Raw genomic sequence first — 13,312 nt, forward strand, 5'->3', positions numbered from 1 at the left:
GAATCACTGTTCCCCCGAGCACCGCCAGGAGTGACCAGGAATAACTGTCACAAGCTGGCAGAGGGTAGGTTTACGTTAGATATCAGGAGGCGCTACTTCACAGTCAGGGCAGCTAGGGTCTGGAACCAGCTTCCAAGAGAAGTGGTGCAGGCTCCTACCCTGGGGGGTTTTAAGAGGAGGTTAGATGAACACCTTGCTGGGATTGTTTGACCCCAGTACTCTTTTCTGCCATGGCAGGGGGTCAGACTAGATGATCTGCTCAGGTCCCTTCCGACCCTAGAAACTATGAAAGGATTGCAGTAGAATTTTTTTTTTGGATGGATTAATTTTGTATCTGTTTACTGAACTCAGGTGTGCAGTATGAACACCTGTAACAGAAATCCAAGTCTGAATACTGCTAGAGTAGAATGATTTTATTCCATTTATTTGCAATTGGAATAGAAGCCAATACATAACATATATGTGTGGGCTAGACTTATATTGGTATGTGTATTCTACTGCACATCAAGTTATACAATACATAAAAGAAGCCATCTCTGAGGTGGCATAAAGAAAAGTGTCTAACTTCTTAGGAATTGGGTACTAAAGATTTCTATTTGATATGGTTTCAAAAGCTACAAACACATTTTACATTCAGTGAGACGCCAGAGTTGTGGGCCTGTGTAACTAAGCAACATAGGAAAAGAAAGTGTACCAATGCTGCAGTAGGGTTTAGATGTACAGTGTGTTTCAGTAGAAAATTCTTCATAATAAAAACAGTATAAGCAAAAATTGATCAAACTTAGCCTGCACTGAGGTAGAGTTTTATATAACACCTATCAGTATAGTATTCTAGCAGTAAAAGAATTAAGGAACACAAAATAGGCATTGGATATAGAGGAAAGCCTTTATTTAAAAAAAAAAAAAAAAAAGATGATGTTTGTATACCTTGAGATGTACCTTATATGGAAATAGTTTGAATTTCTCTGACAGGGAGATCCACATTGCACTCCTTGGGTATAAAGGAAGTTTTTCAGTGCCTGTTTATCTATCCAGTTGCAGAGTTTTGGTAGAAAGTGGAGTTGAAAGGATCAGAAAGGGCAAAAAAATCCATTAACTGCTCTCTGCCACTTCCACCCCATAATTAAGTTTGGGGTACCAGAGGGGGGTTTTATGTTGTAATTAATAGACTCTGATGAGTTAAGGAAATGTGTGGTCTGTGGGCTGACTAGGAAGGGTGCTACTGCAGTACAGAACAAAAAGGGAAGAAGTAAAAAAAAAGAGACTTCTGCCAGAAGATATTTGTGAAGTCCTGTCAAGTACAAGAAATTTCCAGTCAGTAAGTTGTGAAACCAGGCTTGCAAAGCATAGTTAAAAAGTTAGGATCCCTAGGGATGTCCAGACAATCAAGTAGATGCTTGTAAGAAGCTTTGTGGTAGATGCATAACTATGATAAAAAGTCATGCAGGAGATAGAGGACACATACAGTCAACCTGTTAGTTTGATTTTACTATGCTGGTTTAGTAGCCCAGCGCCATTTATAATCCATACTACTTTGTAGCATATGGAGGTTTTTTGCTCACTTAAAAAAAACCGCAAAAACAAAAAAACTCCGCCCAAAGTTGATACACAGGGTGCAGACAGAAGTGACAATTTTCACCCAATCTGGTCACAGATTGGACAAAAGAAGTCTATAGCTATGACCAAACAGAAGTGCACAGCTGCAGACCACTTCAAAATGGCTAATCAGGTGAAAATCTGAACCCTCGTTGCATAAGGGGGCAGATGAAGACATTTCAAAACATAGCACCTTCTGTAACTTATGTCTGTGCTGTTTCTCAGCCTGTTGCTGTTTGCAGAACAGGGGGAGGGAAAGAGAGTTGAGGGAGTTTGGTCTGGGGTTTTTTCAGCCCCCATTGCAGGATAGGGCAGGTGTATTGGAGCAACCCTCCCCCCGCCCCGGCTGGGAACCCCTAGAATGAATTCCCTCTGCTCCCTTTCCCCTCTCCCATTCTGAAACAGGGACAGGCTGGGAGGGAGGAGGGGCCGTTTGTAGGGAAAACTGACTGCAGGCTGCAGCCAACAACTAGATTTCCCTTCCCCCTGGAACCAACAGTGAGCTTCTGTTTGCTCAGGGGAGGTGGGGGAGCTGCACTTCTGTCTGCATTCACAGTTCAGTTTCCATTTTCTTGAGATGTCATGAAATAATTTCCATTATTTTCTTGGTCAAATCTTGAAGTTCTTGCTAACTAAATGCTTAAGGGCAGGAACTTTAGGAGATTCCCTATTTTTGTACCAAAAAAAATCAGCCCTATACTAGACATGTGTGTGTGTGTGTGCGCGCGCGTGCACGTGTGTGTGTAAGGTGTCAGTGATGTTATTGCAAATTCATCTGTTCTCCTCTTTCCTCTATTTATTTGCAAAGGCAGTGAAGCAAAGCGCCATGCATAAAGATTTGTCTTGTTTCATGTTTTTAAGTCGCACCCTGTATACATAACCCACTAAAGAGTTACATTCAGTAGGAAAAGAAGCAAAGAAAGAAGCGAAGAAAGATTCTGTGTGTAACAGGAAAGGTACCTGGGGAAGTACCTGGGGTTGCCATCATGCCCCCTTTTGACCACCCCTATCCTATCATGCTCCCACTCTAGCCTCCAAGGGTCTCACCCCGCTTCCTCTCCTGCCATACCCTGTTATTAAAGTAATGAGGGGAGGCTGGTAAGCCTAGGTGCTTACTTTCTCTCTCCATCTCAGTATTCACTCCCTTCATCCCTAGATGCTTAAGGACTAAATTCATGACCTCCAACCACCCCCATGCCTCACAGGTGCCACTGCAGATTCATGCACCAACTTCTATGGGCTTCAGCCCTCTTACTTTTAGCCTCCTGGTCACTCTTTCCTGCAGACTGCCAGCCTAGACCCACTCCCTCTGACCCAGCTTCTGAGTATCAGCCTTGTCCAACCCTTGGCTTGTCTCACTTGGCTTGGGCCCTTTGTGCCAGGGCCCCATCTCCTTGCTCTGCACTCCTGATCACCCCTTTTCGGGCTCTGACTCTTAGCCCTCCTGGCTTCAGGCTACCTCTGCTCCCGGTGTAGTTTTGGATCCTGGCTCCCTCAGCCTCTGTTCACCTATCATGGGCCCCCAAGCTCCTGGCAGGGCTCAAAACATCTTGCGCTGCTCAGGCACCCCTCTGGTGTTAAGCCTCTCTGCACCCCCCACCCCCCAGGTGCCCTACTCTGACTCAAGTCTAGATGTACCATTTAGGTGCCCCTCTCCACTCCCCACCCCATCTTGCATGTCCTCCTCCTCTCCACTTTGTAGCCATAAGCCAGTCCACCTGTATAAAACTCTAACTCCAAATAAACCCTCTAGCTATAATGTAACATACCAACTGAGTGTGAGCACAAACCCCAGGTCCTTGGCTATATCACTCAGCTTGCTCCTCCCCTGAGTCCTATTCCCCTGCAAATCAGCAGCATCCTACTTGCATTACTCCCAAGGAAATCCAAGTCTGAGCCAGGAGATCCTCTGCAGCTCTCCTGCCCTGGAGCTCTTTCCTCTGCAGCTCCCAGAGCCAAACTGACCACTCTGGCTTGGGCCCTAGGTTTATATGGCTGGAGGCCACAATGCCTTCCCCAGCTCTGCACGCAGTTTTTCCTCACCTACATTGTGAGGTAGGTGTATTGCTAAAGCAAAATAGATTGTGTGTTTAATACAACGTCGCCTGAAATTAATGTGAAAAACAATGCAAAAAGGAGTCAGAGCAATGAAGAGAGTGTAGGTGTAATAGCTTTGAGAATTATAAGGGTAATGAGAACTTTTCACCTGTCTATTGCCAACTCAAGTCTAGCACAGATTGATATTTTGAGCTATCTGGCATTTCTTTGCCAGTGTGGAATGAGTAGGTGAGGCAGAAAGAGACCCTGAGAGAGGCAAGGGGGAAAAAAAATCACATGATATGCTAAGTTGTCTCTTTTTTTCTGTTTCACTAGTATGGAGAGCAGTACAATCATTCTGTTTCACAGACCTCTGCAGGTAGCAAATGAGAGGGGAATGAAAAACCGACAGACGTGGCTTGATATATGAATCTAATAGGGAGCCCATGACTTGAACAAATGAATGTGCTCTCAACAACCTGCATCCAGATCCCTTATCTAAGATCTTTATAGACACAATTATGCCAGATAATATGTATGTTAGAGAGCATGTTTTATCAGAGGTTAAATCTTAAAGTTAATCTCCTTTATGCTTGGTCTTACAGTGCTGTTCATATATGTTATCTACTGTATGCCTTATTTTTATATACTTAAGTCCAACAATTATTTAGAGACTTAGTTCTCTGACCCACATGCCACATTCTGGAATAAATGTCTTCCCCATAACATAAAGCTATAAAAACTTAAGGTAGTTCTTCACTGGGGAAGCCTGCCAATGACAAAACCCAACCAAAGTTTTATGTGTGGGCTGCTGACAGGGGTCCTTCTGGGATGCAGAATTTGTCCTCTTTTTTTTTTTCCAACACGACTTCTTGAGGAAATCAGTCATCACAGGTCCAGGTTACAGGGCTTTAATGGGAAATGCTGTGCAACAGGGACCCATTCTGCTTTTTGCAAATATAGCATGGAATGTATGTAGACAGGAGGGCTACATGAGTATTTTCCTATGTTGTCAGTTGCTCAAAAGCTTTTGAAAATTGGTTCTCAGTTAGTGGGACCTATGCAGTGGGATTCAAAGAGTTATTTTTCTTTGGCTTGTTTTACAGAAAATAAATCTGGGAAGCAAGTAATATTGACAATAACTCTTTAAGAAAATGTTTGTTGTCATCCAAGATCTACTTGTGGGTCCTTGTGGTTTTATTAAACTTCACTTTGAGATTGACAACATCCATGATAAATATATTAAACCAAACCTGGACCTTTGGACAAGTTTCTGTATATCGCCTAGGTGGGGTAAAAACCTGTTTTTGTAAGAAAGAAAAAAGGGAACTTTTTATTAACAACATAATTTATAATGCTCTAGGTTTGGCATTGTGCAAGCTATGAGGGACATCAGTGAAGGACTTTTTTCTTTGTTTTTACTTCTTCATAATTGACGTACCAAGAAGCTGCCCTTGGCATAGCTTGTTTTGAAGAGAAATCAGTCTTGGACATAGATTCTTTAAGCATAGAAATGGCTCACTTGGGGTAAAAAGATCATTCTTGATGTGGAACTCTGGTGACTAAAGATGGTATATAATGCTTTGGCTTCCAAAAACAAATCAAGGTCAAAGGGACTGCTTTGTCGCTTGATATGTAAGCATTTCCTTTTTCTATATTAGAGATGTGAGTGCAGGAATTTCCTGGAGCAGTTGTTTGGCTACCAGAGAGGGATCTGAGCCAAAACAGAATCAAATTTAGACATGGATGTGAAATAGTACTTCAAAAAAAGACCCATTTTTAGTAGCATAAGCACTGAGACGCCTATTGACTTTCACTGAAACTTAGCCTCCTTGCCTTAATTAAGGTAGCTCATAATTAGTTCTTAAAGGGAGTAGTTTTCACTTCAGATTTGTATTACCAAAAGACTGTGGTGCTTTTTCATAACATCATAACGTCAAATTTCTTGCCTCTTGCCTGTTGCAAATTTCTTGCCTGTTGCCATGATTGCCATGATTGCCAGGTTACAAGGTATCCTGTTGCTCTGAGAATTTCATATTCCAAGCCACATGTAATATAATATAATTAAGAACATCCATAGAAAGTCTGCTGATGTATGCATGTCAAGGTACCACAGCACTATGCAGATTAAATGCTGAGGCTCATATACAGTATTTGGTATATTTTTTATGTTGGATTCAGTATAAATACCTTCATAGAAAGATCATGTTATTGGAAAATAAATGATTAAAAAGCTCTCTGTTTACTGAATATTTTCTAAATGTTTTGTGGAGAAATTTAAAAACCAAGGGTGAAATACTAGCCACATTGTATTCAGTGGCAAAATTCACTTCAGTGGAGCCAGATTTTTTCATCTTTGTTTGCCAAGATAATCCTTTAGAAATGTCTGAAGTTTCTGTTTCTAGGGAATTAATTCTGTTTTGTTCTGTTTGCAGGCATGCTCAGTAAACATTATACCTGCCCAAATAACTATTTAGCAAAGTGAGAAAAAAGAAACAAAAATGTGCTGTGACTTTATTCAATTTTATGTCTGTGTGAAGACCTGGAAAACACTTGGGAGAACCAGTTCTTCAAGTTCTTTCCTGAAGGCCCTTTTGAAATGCTTAAGTAAAATTGCTTTAGAGTCTAGACCACAGATCATTAGGGCAAAAGGCCTCAACCCCACTATAATACCCCACAAAAAAACTCTAGGCACAAGCAAAACCCCATTGATTTAAGTGGAACTTAGGGGTAAGAGTTTAGGTATGTGTATCTGACTGCCAAGTTTGGACTTAAATATGTAAATTTATCTCTCAACCCTGTCGACCACAATCCTGCAAAACTTTCATGGAAGTGGATGAAAATGCTGCTGCCATAAGGTCTGCAGAAGCAGACTGTTAAGATCTTAAAATAAATGTTTCTGGAAGACTGGATTTTTTCTTGAAATGTATGCTATACCTTGAACCAGAGTTACAGACTTGATATGGAAATTGCTGTGTGAGATTCTAGTGAGGTCTGCTTTATACAAGGATGACATACATGATAATCCTAATGGTCCTTCTGTCCTTAAAAGCCATTAAACTGCCTAACCAAAAAAACAGTTCCTGCAGTAACTCTCTCACCAAATCCCACAGTTCCAAGCATTCACTTTTGCTGTAATGGTTTGTGAAGAACTAAACAAGGTGGTGCTAATTAGGACCGATCAAATATTTTTCATCAAAACTGGTTTTGCTGGAAAAGTATATGGTTGACCAAATGAAACTTTTGCCAAGAAAGTATGTGCTTTCTATGGAAACTGGGACTTTTCCCTGAAGGAAACAAGGATACAAAAATGTTTGGATTTGAGGTTTAAAGTCTACATTTTCCATGGAAATTTAAAACAAAAGTTTGCTTTTGTTTACATTTTCCACAAGAAAAATCCAACTAGCTCTTGTACAAATGCTTCAAGAAACCTAAATAGCAAGATGAGATCCACATTGCTTTTAAGCAAGAGGGGCCAAATCCTGGAGAGTAGAGGTGGGAGCACTACCAAGTGCCAAAGAGTTTTACTTCCTCGCACACGGACTGCTTCTGCAGCACTGGCTTCTCAGACACAGGCTGCAGGCTCCCCAGGGGCCTCCACTTTGGTGCCTCCTCTCAAGTGGTGCCTGGGGCTGATGTCCCACTCGCCTATGCTTAGTTACACTACTGCATTGAAGAATGAGAACTATGCCATTGAAGACCATTCATATGTAAGTCAGGGCAGAACTCAGCACCACTGAGTTTTGATGGCTGGATACAACCAATCTAACACATTTTCTAAACCTAAGTGTAAAACTTTGGGCAGTTGCAAACAAACTTAAGATAAATATGAAATATGCAAGATTATTTACTGCTGTCTTCTATTTTCTCCTTAACCACCAGGGATCCTGACTTTCCCTGATAAAAAACACAAATTCTCTGATAAAAAAATCACAAATCCATGATTAAAATAAAAGGCCCCTCACTCACCCCCTGGCTCTGCTGGTGCCCCTCATCCCCTTCCCCCACACCTCCCTGGCCCTGCTCGTGCCCCTTTCTCCCTCTCACATCCTCCCCAGCCGTGATGGTGCCCCTCTGCCCCCATTCACAACCCCTTGCCACCCCCAGCCCTGCCAGAGGGGGCCCCCAGCTGCCAGGGCAATAGGGCCAGGGACCCAGGTCCTCAGCCCTCTGCTCCCTACCACTGCTCACACTCCCCAGGGACGGGGGGACCCATGCCCCCCAGATCTGTGCGTGGGGTGGGGATGAGCTGAGGCTGCCACCCTGCTTCCCTCCCCCAGGGCCTCCACAGCACAGTAGGTGCAACCCAGCACTGCAGGGAACAGTGAGGCCACACAGAGAAGCTCATTGCTTCTGTGAGCTCTGCACTGCCCTGGCAATGTGTTCCTTGCATGTCCGGCAGCAGCGAGGTGCACAACCCCATGCTGCTGCCCCCACTGCTGCCACATGTACACAGGATGCATTGCCAGGGCAGCGCGGGGCTTGTAGCAGCAAGGAGATCCCTACATGGCCGCACTGTTCCCTGCACCACTGGGTCTCACCCACCAGGCTGCACGGACCCCCAGGGGAGGACAGCAGGGTGGGAACCTGAGCCCACAGTGGGCAGCCCATGCCTGCCCACACAGAGATCTGAGGGGCACAGGTCCCCCTGCTGCCCCCCAGGAGCATGCACAGCAGCCAGGAGCCATTCCTCCCCCCAGCTGAGCCACCCGCAGCCCTGTCCTACTCCCCACCAGGCCCTGAAGCTGCACATTGTGACCACAGGCCCCAAGCCTCACACACCACCCAGCTGGGCAGCAGCCCCAGCCCCGCTCCCACTTACTTGTGGGACCTGCTCTCCACCAGCCTGCAGAGAGGTCTTTGCAACACTGCAAAATCCATGTGTTTCTCCAGTAAAATGAGAAATTTGCATTCTCCTCTGCTAAAGGGTAAAATCTGCAGTTTTCTCCCTTTTTCTGTGGGAAATGGAAGACCCAGATCCCTGTTAATCACTGTCTTTCAATTTCTTGACAGATGATGAAAATGAAGAGGAGGCAGAGATGAGTGAAGATACAGGTGTGTATGTACTGCAAATCATAAAACAGGCTGAGAAATATCTTACAGTTGATCTCATGGCTATGATGAACATTGCGAGGTAGTTAGCTATGTTAGTCAGAAGTCAATCAGAAGGCAGGGTAGATTTGCAGTAGGCCCGCTGCTTACAAAAGCTTATGCTATGCATCTGATTTACTGTATAAGGTGCAAATTGACCCTGCTTTCTATAATGAACATAGTCCCTAGAGCATATTATAGCCTAATTGAGAAATAAATGGCATTAAACTAAAATTGTTAAATTATGGTAAAAATATACTTTTTAAAACATTTGTACTTCTGTATTGCCCTCTTTTGGGCCTCCAGTGATCCTTTCCTACTCCATCAGCATCCATCTGGATCCGCTTGAATTCTGCCCTTACTAGTTTTTATGTGTATGTGTACTCATTTGCTGCAGCCAGTCTACATACATGTGGCTTACTTTAAGCCAGCAGTTCCCAAACTGTGGGTCACAATGCCAAATGGGGTTCCAACTTCAGTGAACAGGGTCATAGCGCAGTGCACTCTCCCATGCCAGGTCTGGCCTGCTGGGCTGCAGAGGCCTGGGGAAGGGCAGCAGGGTGAGAAGCCCCTAGCCCACAGCAGGCAACCTGCAGGTGCTGCTTCCTGCATGCGGCAGCTGGGGCTCAGGTGCCACTGGGGTGGGGAGCATGGGGCTGCGGGCCCTGGATCACCTAGGGAGAGTGGGGGGGCTGCAGATTGGGAGTGAGGGGCACTGGCAGGGCCAGGGGGCTATGGATCAGGAGTGAGGGGCACCTGGGGGGTGGAGGCCTGCGAGTTGAGAGTGAGGGGCCATGCTGACGAAATGGGATCATAAATGGGGTTCTGCTGAGGAAAAGTTTGGGAAGCACTGCTTTAAGCTATGTAAATATAGACTGGGAGCAGCACGTACAGCCATTCACCACTTCAAGGAGCTGCACAGGGAATCCAATGTATGTAACTTGGATGGGTGGCATCGGGGTGGGGGATTGGCAGGTCCAGGGGGGGTTGCTGGGTCTGCAGAGGGGGCAGTGTTACCCAGGGGGTTGTCTGTGGTGGTGGGGGTGTGTGTGGAAAGGTTGGGGGGCTAAAAATAGCACAGTTGTGTGATGGGTATAATGCAGCCCTAGAGCTGGAGCAAGCAGCTGGGTCTTTCCAGCCCTGGAGCTGCACCAAGAATGGATACAATTGGGTTAAACCTTTTCTGTATTGGTTTACCTCGATTTCGATCTATGTTAAGTTCACCTGAGGAGGCGCATATCTTAGATTTGGCACGCCATTTTGTGGTGATTTAATCCCTCTAGAGGCCTGCATGATTTGGCATTTATATTTCCCTAACCTTATGATACCCCAAACTGAGTTTAGAAGTTATTTCAAATTTAATTTTTCACATGTAATTGTTACATGGGTTTTTTTGTGTCTCTACATGTGATTCACATTGACTTTTTAAAGGATTTAAAAATAATATTAAAATAATAATCTTTTAAGCCACTTTGTTGCAGAAATAAGACCTTGTTTCAGTTCTTAACTCTCTTGCATCCTTTGCAACCCCTAAGTTAAGTACATGGGTTATACTGTAGATCATCACCAAATTAGGTAACTGAATGGGGAATTTTGCATTTGTCTTCTCTGTGCTTTGGAAGTCCATGAGACCACTACTTCACTTACATGGCAGGACTGATTTGCATTATCCTGGCAAGACATTTGTACTGATCTGGAAGGTACTGAGCCAAATGTCTTCAGAACATCAAATGCCTGAAAAATATGGCATCAGGAAGACAGTGCATCTACAGGACTTCACTTAAGTGATATCAGCATGGCAACACTCTATCTCAGTATTATTTATTTAACATCATATTATTCCATGGCATATACTAATTGGTGCATTATATTTTGGGGATCAGCTGTTGGAAGATGCCATTAATATTTGTGCAGCCAAAGTTAAATATCCTTCAAACGTCTCTTAGCAGTAGGGAGTGTTGTCATCTTGACCTATTAGCATAAGAATGTTAATATTAGTTAAGGACATTTGCATAAATGCCATAAATATAAGCACAGTCTGCATTTAGGGGAGTTCTATTTTTATGCTAATGGAGTTGTCAGGCTGAGGAGTATCTTCTCTTAAATGCTTTGAGAAGAAAGTTGAATAACTTTAATTTAAATAAGGTTGCAACTGCTATTTGCCACTTTCAGTCATTAATTGAATGATCATTTTCCATCCTGCTTGACTTTATGAGGGCATGACTCCTGCAAATTGAAACAGCAGTTGGAGCTAATATTGATGATACTTGAATGCCAAGCTATTCATACCTAATCTATGGTCATAGTTTTATCTTGCATTGTTCCCCTGATGTTTTTTCAATCTTAAAGAATGCTGGGCCTCCAAAAGAACACATTATCGGGCTGTCTCATATGGACCCTATTTTCCTGAGGTCTCCATGTTAATCCAATCCAGTTGCTAAAGCTCATAGTATAAGGTCTCATCTTCACTTGGGGCCTGATCCAATACCAGTTGAAGTTGGTGGGAGTATGTCCATTGATTTCAGCGCAAACCCGAACAGGCCTTTTGAACAACTACAGAACTGGGTCCTAAGTAAAGAATAACAGATGACCAAAAGTGCAGTTTACGGAGTGATGAACACACTTTGAGTAGTTTTTCTGTCTCATGTCTCCGCCACCCAGAAGTGCACATATCTTGTTACACTTAGAAACTCTGTTCTTCATTTGATTTTCCTTTAAAATAAATAAAGGGGTATTTTAATTCCAAGTCTGCCAGATGATCTCCAGTGAAATCTGTCTTCAACATTATATTAAGCCCAATTTTTAGTGGTGATCATTATTGTAAGTTAAGGATAGTGCATTACTGGACTACAATCACACTAATAAATGTGTGCCATCCATATATTTGATTTGCTGAAGTAGGAAACAGTATTTTAAAAAGTGCTATAGCCCATCATTAAACAGGCACTCTAAATTAGTTCCTTGATGGTATTTTATTACTATTTTTTTAAATGAGTACTTTACTGTTCAGGAGGTATATCTTGTAGCAGCTGCTAACACACTGTGCCATTCAGCTCCAAGTGCTCGCGTCCTATCATATTTCATACATTCTGCCACCAGAATGACTTGAGTCAAAGGGCAGATATAGTAAAAGCTGTTTCAGATTTTTGCAGCTCAATATCCTATATATCCTTTCTTTGAGAATTATATTCTGCATTGGCAGAGGGGAAGATTAAACCATCTAATAGGTCTTGTCCACCTTTAAATTCAGCAGTTTAATACTGCAGTGTGATGGTGCTTATAGTTTTCAGCTACATTAATGGAACATTATCATGAACCTTCGCTTTTGAATGACATGGCCTTCCTACATTTAAAACTTACATTTTTAGAAACAGAAGCATGCAAAATCACCTCTGATGCTAGCATAATTGGGTGCACAATTGCAGTGATTGCATATGCAAATTATGGCAACACATGCTTTATGGGAAACATTTCTAAAAATTCACATTCCTACGCAGTAATGTTTCATTCGTATAGAGTTATTTTTGTTGGTGGTGGGTTTTTTTGTTTTTTAATTAATTTCCTTACTACAACATTTGGAAAACGGATGAAGGAAAAAATGTCTAATTTACAAATCTATTACTAATTACAAGCATCCTCCTTCCCATTCCATTCTGGGAATGCAGAAGTTCAGTGAAATCAACCCACTGCTTCAGCTCCCAAAGCCATTTAATAGCAACCTGGTGCTAAGCCAAGTACCTGCCAACTCTTCTGGCAACCCTCCTCACACATGCCCAGTGTATGTTATGTGTCCTGCAAGATATTCCATTCCTATGCTAAATGCCAAGTTGTCAAGCTGACCAGACCCATCCCTACTTCCAAAAAAATATACTTTTTATGCCACTGCAAGCACACACCCTTGCACATGGGCACGTGGCCATAGGGGGCATTTCCAAGGCTGAGAGAAAAGCGTCAGGCCCTTGTCACTGAATGGGGAAAAAAAAAAATAATCAAGGTCCAAGCTCTGCTTGAGTCTAAATAGCCCATCTTGGTTAAGGCAAGCCTTAGTGTTTGTAGCTTATGGCACAAGCAGGGATCCGGGTTTCCCATTTGCTGCAGAAAAACTTGGATTTTCCCTTTTAACAGAGAAAAACACAGATTTCTCTTTAAAAGGGAAAAGCTGCCTTTTTCCCCTTTAAAGGGGAAAATTTAGAATTTATTTTATTATAATGATTGAGGCACTGGTTGGCTTACAAACTGCTTAAAATTGTAAATATATCTGTGTTGACACCTACACAGTCAAATCGTTCGCCAACTGGCTGGAGGGCCACACCCAGAGAGTGGTGGTGGATGGGTCATTTTTGACCTGGAGGGATGTGGGCAGCAGGGTCCCCCAGGGCTCAGTCCTTGGGCCCGCACTGTTCAACATCTTCGTCAGTGACTTGGACAAGGGGGTAAAAAGCAGCCTGTTCAAATTTGCTGATGACACTATGATGTGGGGGGATGTGGGCATGTTAGAAAGAAGGAATAGGCTACAATCAGACCTAGACAGGTTACGGGGTGGGCGGATGAGAATAGGATGGGATTCAACACTGACAAGTGCAAGGTG

The 13,312-nt window shown here is 43.2% G+C and overlaps 1 protein-coding gene across 1 annotated transcript in view; it reads left to right on the forward strand.

Annotated features, from left to right (window-relative positions):
• MACROD2 (MACRO domain containing 2) overlaps positions 1–13,312 on the forward strand; it is a 1,830,990-nt gene that overhangs the window by 1,702,498 nt on the left and 115,180 nt on the right. Inside the window, exon 10 of the mRNA XM_019516252.1 lies at positions 8,647–8,688. Coding sequence (XP_019371797.1) covers positions 8,647–8,688 — 42 coding nt within the window. The remainder of the gene's footprint in view (positions 1–8,646; positions 8,689–13,312) is intronic.

This window comes from Gavialis gangeticus, unplaced genomic scaffold, assembly GCF_001723915.1.
Source record: "Gavialis gangeticus isolate Ggan-Ray unplaced genomic scaffold, GavGan_comp1, whole genome shotgun sequence".
Taxonomy (NCBI): Eukaryota; Metazoa; Chordata; order Crocodylia; family Gavialidae; genus Gavialis; species Gavialis gangeticus.